This window comes from Pyrgilauda ruficollis, unplaced genomic scaffold, assembly GCF_017590135.1.
Source record: "Pyrgilauda ruficollis isolate IOZ18807 unplaced genomic scaffold, ASM1759013v1 scaffold4, whole genome shotgun sequence".
In the NCBI taxonomy this organism is placed as follows: Eukaryota; Metazoa; Chordata; class Aves; order Passeriformes; family Passeridae; genus Pyrgilauda; species Pyrgilauda ruficollis.
In genome coordinates, this window is record NW_024525489.1 from 22,196,462 (window position 1) to 22,214,699 (window position 18,238).

Consider the following 18,238-nt stretch of genomic DNA (forward strand, 5'->3'; position numbering starts at 1 on the left):
CTAATTACCAAGTAAACAACATATTTTCAGTGGCAACAGATCAAGAAGAAAGTTTCAAAAGTGAAAGGAATTTACAGAGCTACACCTTGGGGGAGGATGTAACACAATAAAGAATAGTTTAGCATAAAAGATCTCGGAGGGATGCCCATGGCATGGCATTGAAGTGAAGAGAAGCAAGTCAGTACTCAAGCTGTTGACATTGTAGCTAGGAATTTAAGTAGGAATTTGGCTTCTCATCACTGACTTCAGTCCATAGACTGTAGTAAATTTAAATAGAAAGCACACATACTTAAAATAACTGTTGAAACAAACTATCAAAGAAATTGATGCATGGAAAGTGTCTTTGCATAAAGACTGAATGAATACCTTTCTGGGAAATAGGTCTTAGCCAAATACAATTTATGCTTAGTCAAACACATGTTTTTCTGGCTCGGTGTAGGATAGCTGGATGAAATTTAATAGCCTCTAATTCACTGTAGGTCAAACTAGATGATTTACACTATATCATTATAGTATAATATTCATATGTTCTGGATTCCACTCTTGCCTACAGCTCTGTGAAAAAGCCCCTGGTAAATCTCCCATTAGCTTCAAAAGGCCCACATGTGGTCTAAAAGACTGCAGTTAAAAGCCACATAATATATATGTAATATATATTCACACATCCCATAGTATGCACGTGTGTGTGTACATAAGTGGGTGTTATATTTACACATACACAGCCAAAATCTGGCCAGTCATGAAAATAGCTCTGAATCTGAACACAAGCCAGAGGAGTTATTACGTATTTGTATTTTGCTTCATGACATCACCGCTACTTTTTTTTGTTTTGTTTTGTTTTTTGTTTTGCTCTGTTTTGTTTCCTGAAAGAACAAAAATGTAATCACAAGCAGGAGGTGCTTTCATAACTGCTGCAGCTGGCTGGGAGCTGTGGATCTGTGTGCTCACAATGTGTCAGGGGCATGTTTGTCTCACACACCCTGGAGCCGTCCCTCAGCCTCTCGCTTTCCGACGGGGAACTCGCCGGTTGCACTTCTTTCTGCGCACTGAAAAGCGTTGGCAAACACATATTTGCATGGCAGTTGGTATGTGTTTTGTCCTGTTTGCTCTGCGTAATGTAACGTGATGTGACAGGCTGTAATTCATCACATCAGCTGCGTGACAGCAGAGGGATTGGAAAAGAGGTGCGATGGTGGGCTGATGCAAGGTGGCAGTTTAATGTTGGGTTGTGGTCTCTCAGTGTTAAGGTTTTTTAGAATCACCTATCAAAGAGTTATCTCTGAGTATTCCCTGTGCAGGTGAGTTTTAGAAGTAGTGATCAGGCAGAGCACAGTCAGCATCAGGAGGAAGCTGAAGGTCCCTGTGCTCAGAAGGAACAACTCTTGTAAATATGAGAACCCTTGCACATGTGGTGTTAGATCAAACAGACAAACAGGAACATTGAAGGACAATTTATTTAGTTCCTCCTCTTTCACTGCACTCCCCAGGCACACCACAGGTCCTTATGTGGGAATACTGTGGAATTGCCGACGGCAAGAACAGAGGTTGAGGCTGTTTTCCTCCAAAGACTCCTACACAAGAGACTGCTTGACAGTTCACCCCTGAAAAATTCCCACCGCAGGTGTTAGGGTGTTTGATGACCTGATGGTGGTTCTTGTTGAGTGCTTCCAGCCTAACAAAACCAAGTTCCCTGTTAAAATCCCATCTCAGGACTGGGACGTTCTAATCAGGACACAGCTGGTGAGAGGCACAGGGAACAGTTCAGCAGGGCCCAAGGGTGAGCTTTGCATCCACTGCTCTTCTCAGTCCTGCTCTTTCTGAAGTGTCACACTTGGCCAGAAGATGAAATGAAGATAGTTGTTTAAGAAAAACCATTGGTGAAAAAGTGATCTGCAGTGCCTAGCACAAGGCAGTAAGTACATGCAGAATTAATGACTTTTTTCTTTCCTAAACATACATTCTGTATTTGATTTCAGCTATTTGAAGTATTTTTCTCTAAATATCCTTCCTGTCAGTTAGTCTGCACTGACACTTCTTTTTACTTCAAATCTCAGTGCCATGAAACTTCTGCAACTCCCCAACTCATGCATGAATAATACCTGCCATTCAATAATATTTTTCACAGCATTAAAGACAGTAAAAGTCCTGAATTGTACTAGATTTCAAACTATAAATTCAGTCTTAAAAACAGATTGTGCGGCAGTTGGTTATCTCTGCCATGTTGATATTATGAAATGGCAAAATATTTTAATATGATGGAAAGATATCATTAATGATAGCCTATAAGCATGTATGGTGTTCACTTTAATTAGTCATTTACTGCAGTCACACTGCCATCATCTTTATGATAATCAAAACTGCAACAGCCACTTGATTTCTGCCTCCTGCCCTCCCAGCCCAGGGACACCACAACATCAGTAAAAAGTTGGGGTAGGGTTCTTACATAAATTAGATTACATGGGTTAACCACTTAACTGATAGTTTAAAAATTTCCCCGCAAAGGAACATGGAAGTCAATATTCTTTCCTGTAGTCTTGTGTTAAAAACCTAAGCATGGCTTCTCTATTTTTTTTTTCAAAAATTTAACATTGTTTCACAAGAACTAGATTTTTTTTTTGCTTAATGAAACTTGTGCTACATCTTGCTATGGTTATTCATTTACCTCTGCTGATTTTAGTCCTTTCTCTTGATAATGTTCTTGCTGCTAAAATCCCCCTTGGAGACCTCCAAATACATCTAAAGTGCACCCAGTCCTAAACCCTGTTTGAAATTCACTACTAAATTTCACCACACCTCTGCTTAAATAATACAAACTCTTATCACATAGATACAAGGTGATGGCTACAATTAATTATTTATTTTACTGCACAGGATGCACTGTGGCCAAAGAAAAGGGCTACAAAGTGCTTAACTTAGGCCCTTGCTTTTAACCACTAAAGGGCAAAATCTTTAGTTAATGAAGGCAAGTATGGGGCTTGTGTGGGCACCCTCTTCTGCAGTGTGAGTCCAGATCACCCTGCTCACTGTGCTGCCATTGCCTCAGATATGTAAGGGAAGAGTTAGCACCACACTGATCACTGTAATAAACAGAATTTTAACAGTAAAACGTTCCAGAAACATTCCTCAACCAGTGATGAAGGAAGCACAGGCTTTAGTCAGTGCCTTATTTTCATGTATTATTGTCAAGTGTACTGCCCCGAGCTATTCCCCTGTGTGTTTGGGAGTTTTGCTGTCCACTCGTTGGGATAGAACCAAGACAGCAGGTAAAGAGCTGGATGTAATTAGACCTTTACGATCATCACCAACCCGAGGGATGACTCTGGTTTCCTCATTTTAGCCTTGGATGGTTGTGCTTTCCTTTGGGGACCTTGTGACCTCTCTGTGGCAGGCTGCCCATCCTTTCAGCACCATCCCATGCCAGGGCCCCTCGCTGTCACCTCCCTCTGGCTGACCACACAGCCAGGTGAAGTCCATTTCCTAAGCTGACTTGTTTTCTGTAATTTTTGCCACATCGGGTGAAAGCACACCCCTGGGGAACCGGCTGTAATCCTCTCGTTCGTGTTTGCCATTAGGTGTCAGTGTGACAACAACCATGGTACACAAAGGCTGCGCTGGGGTGTGCAGGGATACCACCCCCATCCTAAACTTCTCATTGTCCACTCGGGGAAAACAGTGTGAAACCGAGGGGAAGGAAAGGCCGAAGAAAGCAATAAACATTTTATTTCCGGGTGCTTTTCCATCACCTAATTGAAATTATTTACTAACAGATAAGTCTGTTTGCATTTCATTCAGCGTGTCTCAGGTTCCCGGTGCTGCAGTTGTCAAAGAAGGGTAATATTTACAAAACCAGAAGAGTTTCTGCACACACTGATCTCACCCTATTTTGGGGCAAAAGAAACAGTCAATATTATCAGTAATTTGCAGTCAGCAGGAGGTAAACTGCTTTGCCCAGTGCAAATGTTAAATTACTTGTGTGTGTTGAAGCCTGACAATATTGGTGCTTATAGATGAGTCCTTCACAAGTTGTTTAAAATACTGTATTAGAAATTACAACTTGAAGTCCACTCATTTCAAAGAGAAGAATAAAAAACTTAAAAACTAGTTTTAAAGGAACTTTTTTTATCAGAAATAGTGCCCTTTTTTTGGGTCTATCAGTGGCATGCATGACGAAGAAATAGTAAAATACATGATGTGTATTAAGAAGTTGAAATTGTTTTTAAACAAAACTTCAGGCACTTCCCAAAATGTAGCAAACAGTTTTGGGTTGTATGGGAGTTTTAAAATAAAAGTCAGGGTTTGTGTGTGAGGGGGAAAGTATTTTTAGAAGAAAAGTAATTTATAAAGATTTTCCAGTAGCAGTATTCAGAATACATTAAGTACTCGTAGGATAGCCTCTTTTTTTGCCTTAGGTTTGGAAATGCAAATGTTTTCACTTTTAATCAGATTTTGATCGGTTCAACATAATGGTTAAAGCAGCTTGGCCTTCACCAGGACCAGGGAATCTGTTCTGCCAGAGGATCATTGGGATTCAGCTTTGCCTTCACCTTTTCTGCTTTGGAAGAGAACAAGTTCTGAGCATGCCTTAAATTTGGTGGTGTTTTTCTTTATACTGATAGATTAAATCTCAAGTAGCACCATGCTGCTGTGATAAGCATCTGAGAAATCTGGCTTTTCTTTTACCTCCTTACAGATTTCTCGTAACTCCATGGCACAGGAGTGGTTATTCTTGAGCATGCACTGCACAGCCCAGGGTAATTCTACCCAGAACAAGAATTCTCAGGTACCATCTCTGCTACAATTCCCCAAGTTGGGCAGTTGCAGGTCTCTTCAGGAGAGCAAAGCCTTCCAAAATTTGGTAGCCATGCCCCTCTTCCATTTGGGGATGGGAAATGAAAACTCATGTGCCAGTTTGATGTTGTCCTTATAACAGATAATTATAGGCTTTAGGAATAGAAAAGATGCCTGATTAAATGGCTCCAGCCATCTGCTATTGCAAGACTGTGAAGTAATCCTTGACCATTTTCATATTAAGAGCTGCCACGAAGATGTTCTGCCACTGCTTCTGCCACTCAGCTTGCCTAGAAAGCTGTCTCCTCTGTTCTAGCTTACTGGCTTCCTAACTCACTTTTGCTTAGTATTATTTTAAATAGCAGTGATTAAACCTTTATATCGGTGCTGTTGGGGGGGTTTGAAAGTATAACACATCTATTTTGACTTCAGAAATATAAATTGAAGAGGTCCTTATTTTCACATGTGGTTTCAGATCAGGTTCTTCTTCTTCTTGCTTGTGGTACAAAGGGAATAGATGAAAAGCCAGCTAGGCAAGCAGTTTTTAAAACTCCAGCACTGGCCACTGTGGCTGCTTGTACCCCTGCTCCATTGGGGTCCCAGGGGAGGCATAAGAAGAGCCTCAAGGGCCAGGCACAAGCTCACATGGCACTCTGCCTCAGCTGGTTTAGGTGAGCCCAAAGGTAATTTTGCTGGTTTTGAAGCAAAATCATTAGTCAAATAGACCTGAAAGCAGCAGAAAGCGGTAAGCCTGCTTTACCCTGAGCTCTGTTCTTATAGAGAGTGTTGCTTCAAGCAACTCTTTACAGATCAGAAAGTATCCTGGTGCCAGGATCCTCCCTGCAATGGGCTGAGTTCCCAACTGCAGCCTAAACCAGTCCAAAAATGTGCCAGAAAACATGAGGAAGGGTTTCCACCTGAAGCCAGAGAAAAGACAGAGGGAGCAGAGTCAGGCTGTAAGAAAGGACTATAAGGGCACAGGAATAGCCAGGTAGAAGTAAACATCTATGGGTGACACACATCTGTGTGAGAAGGACTGGTGGTGGCATGTAAGGAAGGAAAAAGATCACTGCTGCAATGCAGGAAAGTGAAAAGATGCCTTTGTAAGGGCAAATTTTTCCCATTGAACATCAATTGCTTTCTGTGGATACAAAATACACTTTAAGTGATAAAGCAGTGGCTGACAAGCAATTCTGTATTTAACAGATATCAGAGAATGCAATGTAGGTTAATTGCCTTCCTTTAATTTTTTTTTTTTTTTTATCCTGAGAGGTGAGCCTCTGTTTGAGACAGAAGCTAATCTCCAAACTCCTGTTGTCTACTTCAATGAAAAGAGGAGCGAGAAAGGGAATGAAATGGGGTGGCGAGGAGACACCAGCAGGAGCCATGGTGACTTTTCTTCCCTGGCATTGAGGCATCAGTTTTTTGCATTGCTTCCCATGGACTTTCCTCTTTGGTTACCTTCAGAAGCACAAGTAATGCCAGGAACTGCCCACAGCTCCCGCCAGGGCTTTGAGCTTCCCAAGCGGTGTCCACAGTCGCTGCTCCTGCTGACACAGTTTATTTAAATAGGCAGGAAGAAAGTACTGGTGTTTGCAGGAGGCAGTGTATAGTGTAAACTACCTCTGTGAGGTTTTAAAAAGAAAAAATGCTGTGGTATTCCTGCCACTCTGTAATTGAGGGGTATCAGTCAGGAGAAGATCTTCCCAGGGAGTGGAAGGAACAGCCTGGGAATGAAAAACCCACTCTTCCTGCAACGTTGCATTTCTCCTCCGACAGGACACATGAAGTAGTGTGTCCCCTTTCCAAAGCTGTTTTCCTCTAAATCAGTCTCTTCTAGTGGGAAAGGGTGGGAAGGAAAGTATCAACCCATCAGTTGGGTTTTTTGGTGCCAACAGGGTCACATCAGCTTCTTAAAGCCTTTGGGCACCCAAACCACAGAATGCGCTGGTGGTTATCAGCAAGTCTGTGCAGCAAAGCACTGCAGCAGCTGAGTGACAGGATACAAATATCAGGGAGGACCTGCCCCTGTATCTGCTTCAGTGCCTTTTCAGCCACACCTTTCTGGTGTGGTTGAAATTGTAAAATGTCGGTCAGGGCATTCTGGAGATGGGTGAAATGAGGTGTGCACATACCCCAACTCCTTTTATGTCCTGGTGCCTTGAGGTGCATTTAGAAAATGCATCCAAGGCTTGTCTTATGTTGTAGGATTTATCCAAGAGACATTGAGCAGAGCACTGTATAAGTGTCATTAAGAGAGCTTAGCAACAGGATATTCTGTGATTCCAGATTCCAGGATACCCGTATGCATATCCTCTGTGTGTGTGTGTATATATATATATTTATATATATATATATTTATATATGTGTATGTGTATGTGTGTGCAAGCACAGAGTTTGCATGTATATACATCACCATAAAGTTTGAGGGTTTGCAGGTTTAAAAGAACGTGTTGGTACCAGCTGTGTAGCATGTTTTCTATGCATTGCATCAGTGTTGCTAATTTTCTATGCAGAGACACACACGGACCCCATAAAAACTTGACCCTCATTTTATGATAACTCATCTGAGACATTACCAACTTAGTATCCTAAAGTCAGTATTTTTAAAGAGACTGAAAAAAAACCATGTAAGAATTTTCAGTTTTGGTACACATTAAGCTTGTTGGTGTCAGAATAAGTTTAGTTCACACAACCTTCCAGCATGAGCAACACTTTTATTTTTTTTTTTAAACCCACTGACTACAAATACATTAGTCTGGCAGAGGTTAGAAAATAATGCTGGTTTATAATTTGGGATTTATTTATGGGGAGTATTCCCATTTTTCCATTATTTGGATTAGGCAACTAACTGGTCTCAAGTTTTTCTTCATTAAAAGAAAAAGAAAAGACCCTCCTTTTAATAGGTGTGTGCTTCACACTTTTCCAACTTCAATAGCATAGAATTTTTCACTTGGTCAGAAAGCTGATTTAATTTGCTGCTTTTAAAGGTTTCAGTTTTACATCCATGAATTCTCAAATTAAATTCAGTGCATTGCTTAAATTTCTAGCTGCAGTGCATTTAGCCTAATTGCTTTGGTAAGTTGGGTGCTTAGTAACTCCTACTTCTCTGAATTTTCATCTTTAAAGGCAAGCAAAATAAGCCTGAGGGCCACAGGTGGGCTAGCCTGCTCTTTGGGATTCACCTGTGGGGTCTTTGGATATCTCTTCCAGTCTGACTGCATCCTCAGACCATATCTGATGAGGCTGCTCTGCTGACAAGGGAGAGCATTTAAACACCTGTAGGTTTTAGCTATTTAAGTCCAAATCAGTTTTGAAGCAACAAGAAAGGCTGAACAAAATGGTTCAGATTTCAGTCAGTTGTCAACTAAATGTGTGCACTGGGCCTTTAAGTATTTGGTCAGACACATCTTGATTGCTCGGCTTTTGTTTTCACCCTTGGAAAGTCAGCTGGATAATGCCCTGTAGCCAAAGTCTATTCTGCGATGCTGTAAGTGGGCTGGGCTGGGGGTGCGCGGTGGGGGGAGTGTGTGTGTGTGGGGAGGGGGTCCAGGTGAAGGGAGAATTAACCAAAACCAGAGTTATAGTCAGGTATTTCCAAATTTTTGTAAGCCGAGGTGTTTGCAGTCATTTTCAGTTTTCTCGCCACATTAAATTTAAAAATCATAGGGACATAAAATGATCCCAGCAATGCAAACTTTAAGGTGAGCTCTTTTTGGGGACCAGTCACAAAGCAAACACAGAGGTGATGGAAACAATCGAGGAAACTTCCACCAACAGCACCCTCAGAGGCAAGCCCCGAGTGTCTAGTTTTTTCCTCTTTGTTTACAGTATTTTTAAGGCTTTGAGTTCTCACGCAACATATATGTCATTAAATGGCTGATTCCTCTTTGCACACGTTGTTGTGATGGCCTGTGGCAACCTGAATTAATTGTTTCAGTAGTTGATGGTGGTTACTAGCCGTAATTATTATAATTTGCATTTATAAAAACTTCTTTCATCTAAGGATCTCAAAATGCTTTTGCACACATTTAATTAAGCTTCACAACATCCTGTGAGGTAAGTGTCAAGAGTGTTGTTATATCCATTTTTACACAGGTTTCTCCCAGAAAACAAGGTCAGTCTCTAACGTGGCTGGTATTTGGTTCACATCACTTGCACAGGACAGGTAGCACGGCTGCAGGAATTAGGAATGCTGATCTAGGTCACTTTGCATCTCCCACATGGCTCTTGCTGCTGCCACGCTGTGTGGACACACGCACTAAGCCATGGCAAACACATGATTTCCAGTCTGAGGTGGCCCTTTCCTTCCCAGGAGCACTCGAGCAGCAGAAAAGTCTCGGGAAGAAAAAGAATAAGCACCCAACAGGATGCACAAGATGAAAACCCACCTTGCAAAGATATGCTCTTTCCACAACATTCTACCTTAGCATTTGAGCCTCTCTTTGCAGTCTGCACGCAGTAAGACGTGTCTGCTTTAGCCAAAGCCAAGAAAGCAGCTGCAGGCAATGTAGAGTCACCCTTCAGCAGCCGCTCACCTGCTCTAGAAGAGACTGCACACACTTCACCTCCACCCCCTACCAGCCTTAGACCCAACCCTATGGGCAATCAGCAATTCTGAGATCTACTAAATCCTAGATTACCACTTGACAGGTATTTAAAAGTGAGGATCAACCAAAGTAAAATAGACTTGGAACTTGGGGGACAGCAGTTTTGAAAAGCTCATTTCTTTTTCAAACATCTGACTAAGTTGTTTAAATTGAACCTAGCTCTCTGTAAGGGTTGATCACCATAATAGCCCTGAGGAAGATAGGTCTAAGTAAGTGCTTGCAAATTGAGTAAGGAGTCCCAGGCCATACCTTCATGAGTTCTTTACCATCCTCATCAATTTATGTTTACATAAATTGTTTACATGTGGCAATGACCAGATTAGCTATTTGGAAAGAACTCTGCCTGTGGATGCACTTATTCCAAAATAAAAGCCTCTTTGCTTTTCTAAATTAAGTGCACTTACAGGTAGAGAATGATTATTCTGAATAACATAAGAAAGAAAGTAATTTCATTTCCAAGTAGGCTATTGAGCAGAAATATTCTGAAATAATCTGTCTGTCTAATTTCTCATGTTGATGCTTTTTAAGGCACAGATGAAGTCACAGAGTTAACAACCAATTTTGTTTTCAATCCATTGTTTTCTTGGAGAGGGTGTGCCAGTGCAAGGCAGGAGTCAGAGATTCCTTTCAGTTTCCCTGAGTCAATGTGCAGGATTTATTCTGGTCCGTGTCTCTCTTGTGGAGAAAGGAATGCCTGGCAGCCAGAGGAGAAGGTCTGGCACAAGAACATGCATCATTTCATTTTACCTGGTGCTGTCTACTTACCTTTCATCAGAAATGGGACAGTCATTGGCCTAAGCCTGCATTTTCACTGAAGCTTTCTTCTGCTTTTTTACTCCTCCAAACTTGTTCATGCCTGCTGTGGCACAGAAAAGTATGGCAGCAACCATACTTGACATGCATGACAGGACAAAATGCCATGGGAATCCCAACATCAGGCTCTCAGAGGAGTTTTTATTGCTGCTACCAGAAAGTTTTCAATAACTTCAAATGAGTATTTTTGGGGTATGTTTCTTTATTTGGAAGGGGGGAGGTAAAAATTCTCCTCGTGTTATCTCATATTGCAGAAACTGAGACTTGATGGGTACTACATTATCCTTTTTGGACCTCAATCACTCCCAAAGATTCAAGATGAACTCTGCCTGCCCAGGCACCAGAGTCAGTGCCCCAGGGAATTTCTTCATATCTAAGGGATGTGCAGGATGTGTACTCGCATGCCCTTGCTGCCTCTCAGCTCTAGCTGTACATGCAGTTTTGCTTTAGGAACCTGTACCTCCAGTATTGCAATATCTTTTTCAGTCTCTGTCATCAAGAGTTTAAATACAGTTCAGATCAGTGTTAGTGGCCCAGCTCCAAATGAGGAGAATTGCTGCAATTCGTTATCTTGACAAATTAACTGGTCTGAGGCAATTCCTTTTTGAGAGAGATACAATTACCTAACTCTTGAACTCTAGCCTTGCTCCAATGCTATGGCATAGCTATGCACCTGCTCAAAAAGTGTGGATACTACTTTCCCATCCATAAATACAATTCTTGCACTAGGAGCTGATTAAAAAAAAGGCTTTCTGAGATGCCAAAGTGGCTGGTTGCACAGGGGAGGGACAATATGGGAAACGCAGGGTCCTTGTCACCAAACAAGAGGAGGGGCGGGCACAGAGAGTGTTTTATCAGAGAAATACATCACCAGTTGTCCCATCCTCTGTTTTGAGTCCAGCTTCCTAATCCTGAGTGGAAGGTGGCTTTCCTGCTCCCCATCCACCACATGGAAAAAACTAGCCCATTCAGACCTAAACCAGATTTAAAAAAAATAAATAAAAAATCCAACGTGTTTTCTTCCTGGGATTTAGGCAAAAATTTCTGTTTCAGTCCTTCAGTATTTATATAACTGGTGGAAAATAGGTTGCCATCAGCACTTCTCTCCTGATGTGGACAAGAGCTGGTGCTCCTGGGAAGGCAGAGTGACCTCCAGCCTTGCCATCAACTCCTGGCCTTCAGGACGAGCTCCTTTCTGCACCAAGCAATGAAAATAGATCCACAGTTACACATTGTTCTTCCAACCCAGCGTGGGCAGATGCACTTCTCATCCTCTTCCCTGTGGAAAGCAACTCCTTTTGCCCCTCAGCCATAGCTCACCTGTGGGCATCATCTTTCCTTGTAAAAGAGCTCCCAGATGCTGGAAGATATCCCTTACCCATTCATTTGAACCACTGCCTTTTGGAAACTGTTTAGGATAAAGCCGTCCGGCAGAAGGCTTGTGTTTGCCTAGAGCCTCTTTGTATGGACTTGGTGGCTGGGAGTTTCCTTGAGCTCCTCTTTGAACTCCAAGCCTTCAGCATCCAAAACATTTAACCCTCAATTTCTTTTCTGCTTTATCAGTTTGGCCAGCTTCCAGCTGGCAGCATTCATTTGCAGGCTCCCATTCCGCATCTCGTGCTTGCAGATTTGTCTTTTTCAATTAACCCCTTGAAATGGTTTTCTTCTCCCCGGAGCCTACCTGCCTCCGGTCTGGCCGGCACTTCTCCCTGCTCTGGATGCCTGAAGGGCAGAAGCCGGGAGTGGAGGAGCTGGGTCCCTGAGCTGGAAGTGCCAAGCAGAGGGTGTGCCCCACGCACGGGCAGCACGGAGAGCAGCTGAAGGAACACGCAGGTTCGGCAGCGCCGGCTTTGCCCGTTGTGGGTTGGGGCTTGCAATGCCGGAGGCGCTTTTGCCTATGTAGAGTCTCTGGAGCATCACTTATGAATAATGAGATCTTCCCTGCATGCTTTCGCTGGGATGCTCGGGAGCACGCGCCCACATTTCCACTGCTGCAGCCTTCACCCCAAACAATGGGAATGTCTCTGCTCGCCAGCAGCTCTTCCACGGCTTTGTTTTTGAACAGCTATTTCTAAATAAAATAAAATTACCTAAAATTGAAAATATTTTTTAAAAAAGGAAAAGAAAAATAAAATAAAATAAAGACCGTATCTAAAGCATCACTTACCAAACAAAGACATTGCCTAGTCTCCAGGACTGTCTTACCTCCTGTCCCTCCTGTAACTGCTGAGCAGTAGCAGCTGTAGGTTGCTCATCCTGGCACTCCAGCTGGTTCACAGGCATCCACAGGAAGGGGAGAGCTGCTCACCCACTGCCAGGATTGCCCTGCAAACTTTACACAGGCTGGGAAACCTGATAACATCTAGAGGTGCAGCATCTCTATTGCTGAGGCACCAGTCAAGCCTTTGAAGTGAGGCAGGCTGGAATTGAAGCAAATCCTTGGTTGTTCAGTCCCTTCCAGCTGGAGACTCACCACAGCTTGGTACTACCACATCTGGATCACTCTGTAAGACACACCTTTTTTTTTCTTTTTTTTTTTTTTAATTAATTAATATTGACACTGCTGGGGTAGTTCCTAAGGAACCTGATTACTTAAGCTCCAGGGAGGTATAAAATTAACTATTCAGGCTGTATAGCGGTTAGCTTAATTTTGTGTATGATTCTAGCAGAGCAAATGAGCAGTAGAGATGGAAATCTCAGCCAATGCTAGTAAATACTCAGCATTTCCATTTGCAGAAAGTTTTAAAACCAGATTTCACACCAAGCTGCAGAAAACTGCTAAGTGAAATATAACTGTCTACACTACCAAAAAAGCAACAAAACAAAGCAGTTGTTTATAAATGTTAGCTTCTTCTTTAGTTTTATCACATAACTTTTATATTAATTCTTAAATTTCCTGCACACCCACTAAAACAGTTTTACTGCTGCTAATACCTCTACTACCCAACAAGTGAAATAATGACATGCTGTGCTACTATTAAGGATTGATTCTACTAGTAGTGATTGAAGTGCCTTATCTTCTCAGGCATCAAATTGTTAAACAACAGAACTGGGAGATATTCAGATTTAATTTCAGGAATAATCTTATCCAGCTCTCTAAACAGTAACAGCTGTTCTCAATGAGTTTTACAAGTACTACAAAACCAATATTTCGACAATTTGTATTTGTCAAATGCAAACACGTCAACCTTGGGAATTAACAAAACAACACAAAAATAATCTAAAAATTAAAATCCATGGAAAATTAGCCCAGAAAAAGCAAAGAAGTTTAGAGTTACATTTTTCCACACTCACAAACAAAGGTCTGTGGTTTCCCTGCAGGAATTTGTTGAAACAAAACGATTTTATTAGAATATGTTTATTTAGAAAGACTTTTTTGGGAGAACAATTGTAGCCAGAAAAAAGAGCTGACCACACTCAAATCAGCAGTGGAAGTTCCCAGTGATTTTGATACCATAAGAATTTTATGCAGTGGCTTTAGAAATAGTTTTATGTAGTTTGAGAAAACCTGGGATAGAATTAAGTTATCATAACTTGGTAATGTGTGAAATCATGCTCAATCTCGTGCCTTCTGCAGCAATCTGCTGTTATCAGTTGTCTTTTAAAAAATCCCCAAAATTTCATAAAATCATGACAGCTTGCTTTCAACCGGTATAAAATAAATACTTGATTAAAAAAGGTTATTTCATAATAAGAGAAGATATTAATTAATTTACATAGAATTAGCTGTTCAAGTAGAAAAATTAATTTGTTTAAATGCCTAAGAGAAAGAAAGTGTGGTTGTTAATAAAGTCTACAGTTTTACAGCACTCACTTGAATTAACTATTTGCATTTCTTCAGACCCTTGATTAGTTTCTCTCAGAAAAACACAATTTACCTCTTTCTTTCTAGTAAAACAGCAATGTGGCTGAAGTTTGTGTGGTTCACTGGGAGTTCATTGGGATATATTTGCAATTCCTGAAGCAAAAAAGTGATATTTTATCTTTAGAAAGAGTTACATTTTTTTGAACTTATTGAATTTTTCAGAGATCAGCATGAAGAGTTCTGATTAAATGCTTGCTTCAGCGTTTTAAAGGCTTCTTGTGTCCCGGTTGCCTAAGGAGGTCGTACACGAGGATTGCTCTGTAAACATCAGATTGTACAGAATTGGCTCTGCACACCATGCCAGGCACACAAAGAGGAAGTCAAATGGCTTATCTCTCACTTATCAACTAGTTTATTTTTCACGCCCAAAAAAGGCTGCTACAAGAGCAGCTGCTACTTTGTAAATAATTTAATGGCTGCTGTTAAGTAGAGCTGTCAATTTTGCAAACAATATTAAAAGGAGATTTTCGTTTTACCACAGATTTGCACATTTTGAAATGAGTTTTTATCCCTGAAAGTCCAGTGCAGGATCCTGAAGAATAGAAACAGCTTCCGATTTGCAGACACAGATTCAAAAGAGAATAGATATGTTTAAATAATGACAGATGTGTGGGCAGGCAAGGCGTGATATCTCATCACCTGCATGCATTACCCAGAGAGCATTCTGCTCATTAAAGCATAGGAGAACTTTCAGTGGACTTGTAAAGAAAGATATTTGGCTCTTTCAGACACATGTGAGAGGTAGCAATAGCAATTACCACTTAATTTTGGAAATGTAGAATATGCATTGGGTCATTGTATGGTTGGGTGTACACAATGCTATTCCAATATTGATCATGACAAATGGGATTTGCTAAAAAGATTTTAGCACAAAAGATTCATATTCTTGCATATGGTAAATTACTTTAATGGTGAAACCACAACATTAGCACAATACCAATTCTCAAATTTTTGAAATTCAAAATCAGATTGAAATCCCCAGATCGTAACATGTTAAGCAAATAGTAGTTTAGAATTGAAACAGCCAGAGTTTATTGTGCAAGAAGGCAAAGGAATATCTCAGAATTGCCTGAATACAAAATCTTAGGTGAAACTTATGATCTCTCCAGTGCTAGCATAGTCAGGTCTCTATCAAGCACCAAATCCTAGCCAGAGCCCTCATCTAGATGTGAGGACCACCACCCTCTCCCAGGTCTGTAGCATTGTTGCCAAAATCCTTCCCTTCCCTTCCCTTTCTAATTAAAAGTGGGATATGTTGCCTCTAGTTTGGGAAGGGCTGTGTTGTTTAAACAGTGTTCCTTGCTCATTTGTTTTTCCTGCTTTAGCACTTCTCACAGGGAACAGAGTCCATGTCCCACAACAAAAATATTTATTTCTTTACTCTATAGCTCATATCTGATGGTTTTGTGGCTTTGAACCACTCCTGGCATCCACACTGCAGCTGAATCTCCAGACCACAATAGGTTCAATGCTCATAGCTGTTTTAACATATCAGATATTTATTTTAGATACGAAAGTGCCGAGAAATCTATTTGCACTCCTGTGGGTAAGAACCCTGCTCTTCCCCTGGTTTTGTGCTTGCAGATGACAGACTGCTCTGTTTTCCATGAGGTTTCTGTGGATCCAGTAGCATTATTCAACAAGGTGTAGCTGTGTTACATCCACAGCACAAAGTATCAGTCACTGGCCATGCTGTAATTAATTGCTCATAGCGTTCATATATGGGAAATACGGCACCCAAGGACTCTATACGTCCAAATTGTAGCCACTCCATGTTAAAAAGCTGCTGGGTACCACCTGGAGCACATGCATGAATTACACTGAAGTGATTGGTGTGAGAACTGGGATTTATTCAGCACTGGTTCTCAGCAGAGACAAGAAAACACAGATCAGTAGTGTGATGGAAAGAGATCAAGAAGAAGTTGACCCAATTCTGATAAGTTTCTTTTCTCAATACACACTCCTCTTTCAGCATCTCTCAGGGTTTTATGTTCTGAAATGTCCCCACCCCAGGAGTGGGGTGGGTTCAAGGGAAGTCATGGGCAGCATATACTGGTGAAAGTTTGTAGTTTTAAGGGGGTAGATTATGTAGGCCTTAGTTGTTACTAAGTGGAAAAAGACAAAAAGAGAAAAGAAAAATTAATTACAGATGCTCGACTCACACTGTACATCTGAGCTTTGACATTTTGCAAATTCAAAGGTTTAACATTCTGCTTCTTAACCAACTCTGGCCAAGTGAAGAGGGAGGATTTTCAGTACCAAGGACTCCATTCCAGGTGGGAGCACAGCAGTGAGAGCTGTGCTCCAAAGCAGAGGCTGTCAAAGTTTGTGCCACAAGACCTGCAGTGGATTTTGCCTAATTATTTTTCCCCATCAACAGCAATTTTGTTTAAGCCCTTTCCCAGAGCTCTTCATGTCTGTGAAAAGTAGCTTCTCACAAACATTTATGAGTTCTCAATACTGTACTTCTCATTGTTTTGGTTTCTCGTTCTGCAAGGCTCCAAGAAGACATCTCCAGAGAAACCTCCCTTACTTGCCCTGGATTTGAGTTTCTGAGATTAAAGCATTGCCAGTACACTTGTTCTTTCCTCTGCTTTTATTTCTCTTTGGATTCTTTTTTTCAAGATGGAGGAGAAGTTGCAGTAGTGCTGGTTTAGCACCTTTATTTATTGTAGTGTGGTGTGCATGCTTGAGGTGTGCTGCCTTCAACTGAGTTGGCCATTTTCAACCATTCCCCACACTGGGAAATGGTTGAAAATGTGGGAACCAGCAGCACAGACAGACAACATCAGCTACCTGGGAAAGCCAAATCTTGCCACACTTCACCCTCCCTCACACCACAGATGCCAGTAGTATTTAGGTGGCATGAAGAGTAGGAATAGTCCACAGCAGTCCCACAGCATTGGATGTTTAAGACTCAGAGGTTCAGAAGGGCTTACGAGGAGATTTGCCCTCCTAAGCCAGTGAGCATTCTGGGTCTCCAGACGAAATGTAAACCAACAGCGTGGCAACACTGGCCAGGCTGTTACATCCTCCCCACTGCCCACAGTGCCACCATGGGTATGCTGCTGATCAGCTTATCCAGGATCCAAGAAGGCAGAGAACAAGGGGAGAAGAACAGGATTAGAGGAGGAAAAAATGCAAAAGGGTCTTATGATTTTGAGAAAAATCTTTTAAAGTCTTTATCTGTAACAGGATTTTTTTCCTTAATCCAAACTCTGCTAGCCTGAGGTTTGATTAAATTTTTTATTTATTTATTTTATGTCTCACGCCTAGAATATGCAATTCCTCCTCTGTATTTTTTAAGTGGTTCATATATTTTTAAAGAATTTCTTTTACCACAGGGCTCAGACTGGAACTTGTGAATTGGGTGCTCATGCTTCACCTACTGAAGACTTCAGGCTTTAATTGTGAACCAAAATATTTTAAAACAAAGCCAAGGGAAGTCTTTATTTTTAAAGGAAGGAGTTACACATACTCCTCTGGGGAACTAGTCCAATTGATAAGACTTTGATCCCTATGGCTCATGCAGCAGCCTTTGGCAGCCAGCTGGACCTTCTGTAGTTGACAATTTAGAGAATGCATTTCCTCCTTGCTATCTACAGACAATACACACCCTGTCTCTGTCTTTCAAAAACTCTTGGACTTGTTTCTTGGTGCTACAAGAAACAGGTTGGTTTGCTCTTTGGCTACTTGGCCTCCTTTTCAAGGGAAAAGCCAAGGGTGAAAGCTGTGGAAGCATGTGGGTTTCCATTCAGTTTGATCCCCTGCAAGAGAGGACACCCTTGTCCTTATGGGCATCCAAGGCAAACAGCTGGCAGCTTGGTTGGTACTTTCAGATGAAGTAAGTGTGATACCATATCTTGATCCATCTTAACAGAACTTCTGGGGCAGTCAGATGAAGAAGACCCATCTTGTGAAGCTTTCCCTGACCAATCTCCAGAGCAGGGAGGAGGATGCAACCCGCCTGCTCCCGGCCCTGCCGACAGACCACCAATGCAGAGCTGCTCCCACAGGTGAGCTGTGAATGGCTTTTAAATGTATGTTTGATATTCTGAACCTTCCTGACAACTGCAGCTGTAGTCTGCATCATGACTGTAAACACAATAAAACATTAACACACTAAAAACTAAGAAAAACCTGGAAGCCCAGAGGACATGGC

The 18,238-nt window shown here is 41.6% G+C and overlaps 1 protein-coding gene across 1 annotated transcript in view; it reads left to right on the top strand.

The window, feature by feature from the left end:
• Positions 1-18,238, top strand: part of LOC121358534 (WD repeat containing planar cell polarity effector) — a 146,851-nt gene that overhangs the window by 114,190 nt on the left and 14,423 nt on the right. The window contains exon 16 of the mRNA XM_041476774.1: positions 17,957-18,092. Within this exon, the coding sequence (XP_041332708.1) occupies positions 17,957-18,092 (136 nt within the window). The remainder of the gene's footprint in view (positions 1-17,956; positions 18,093-18,238) is intronic.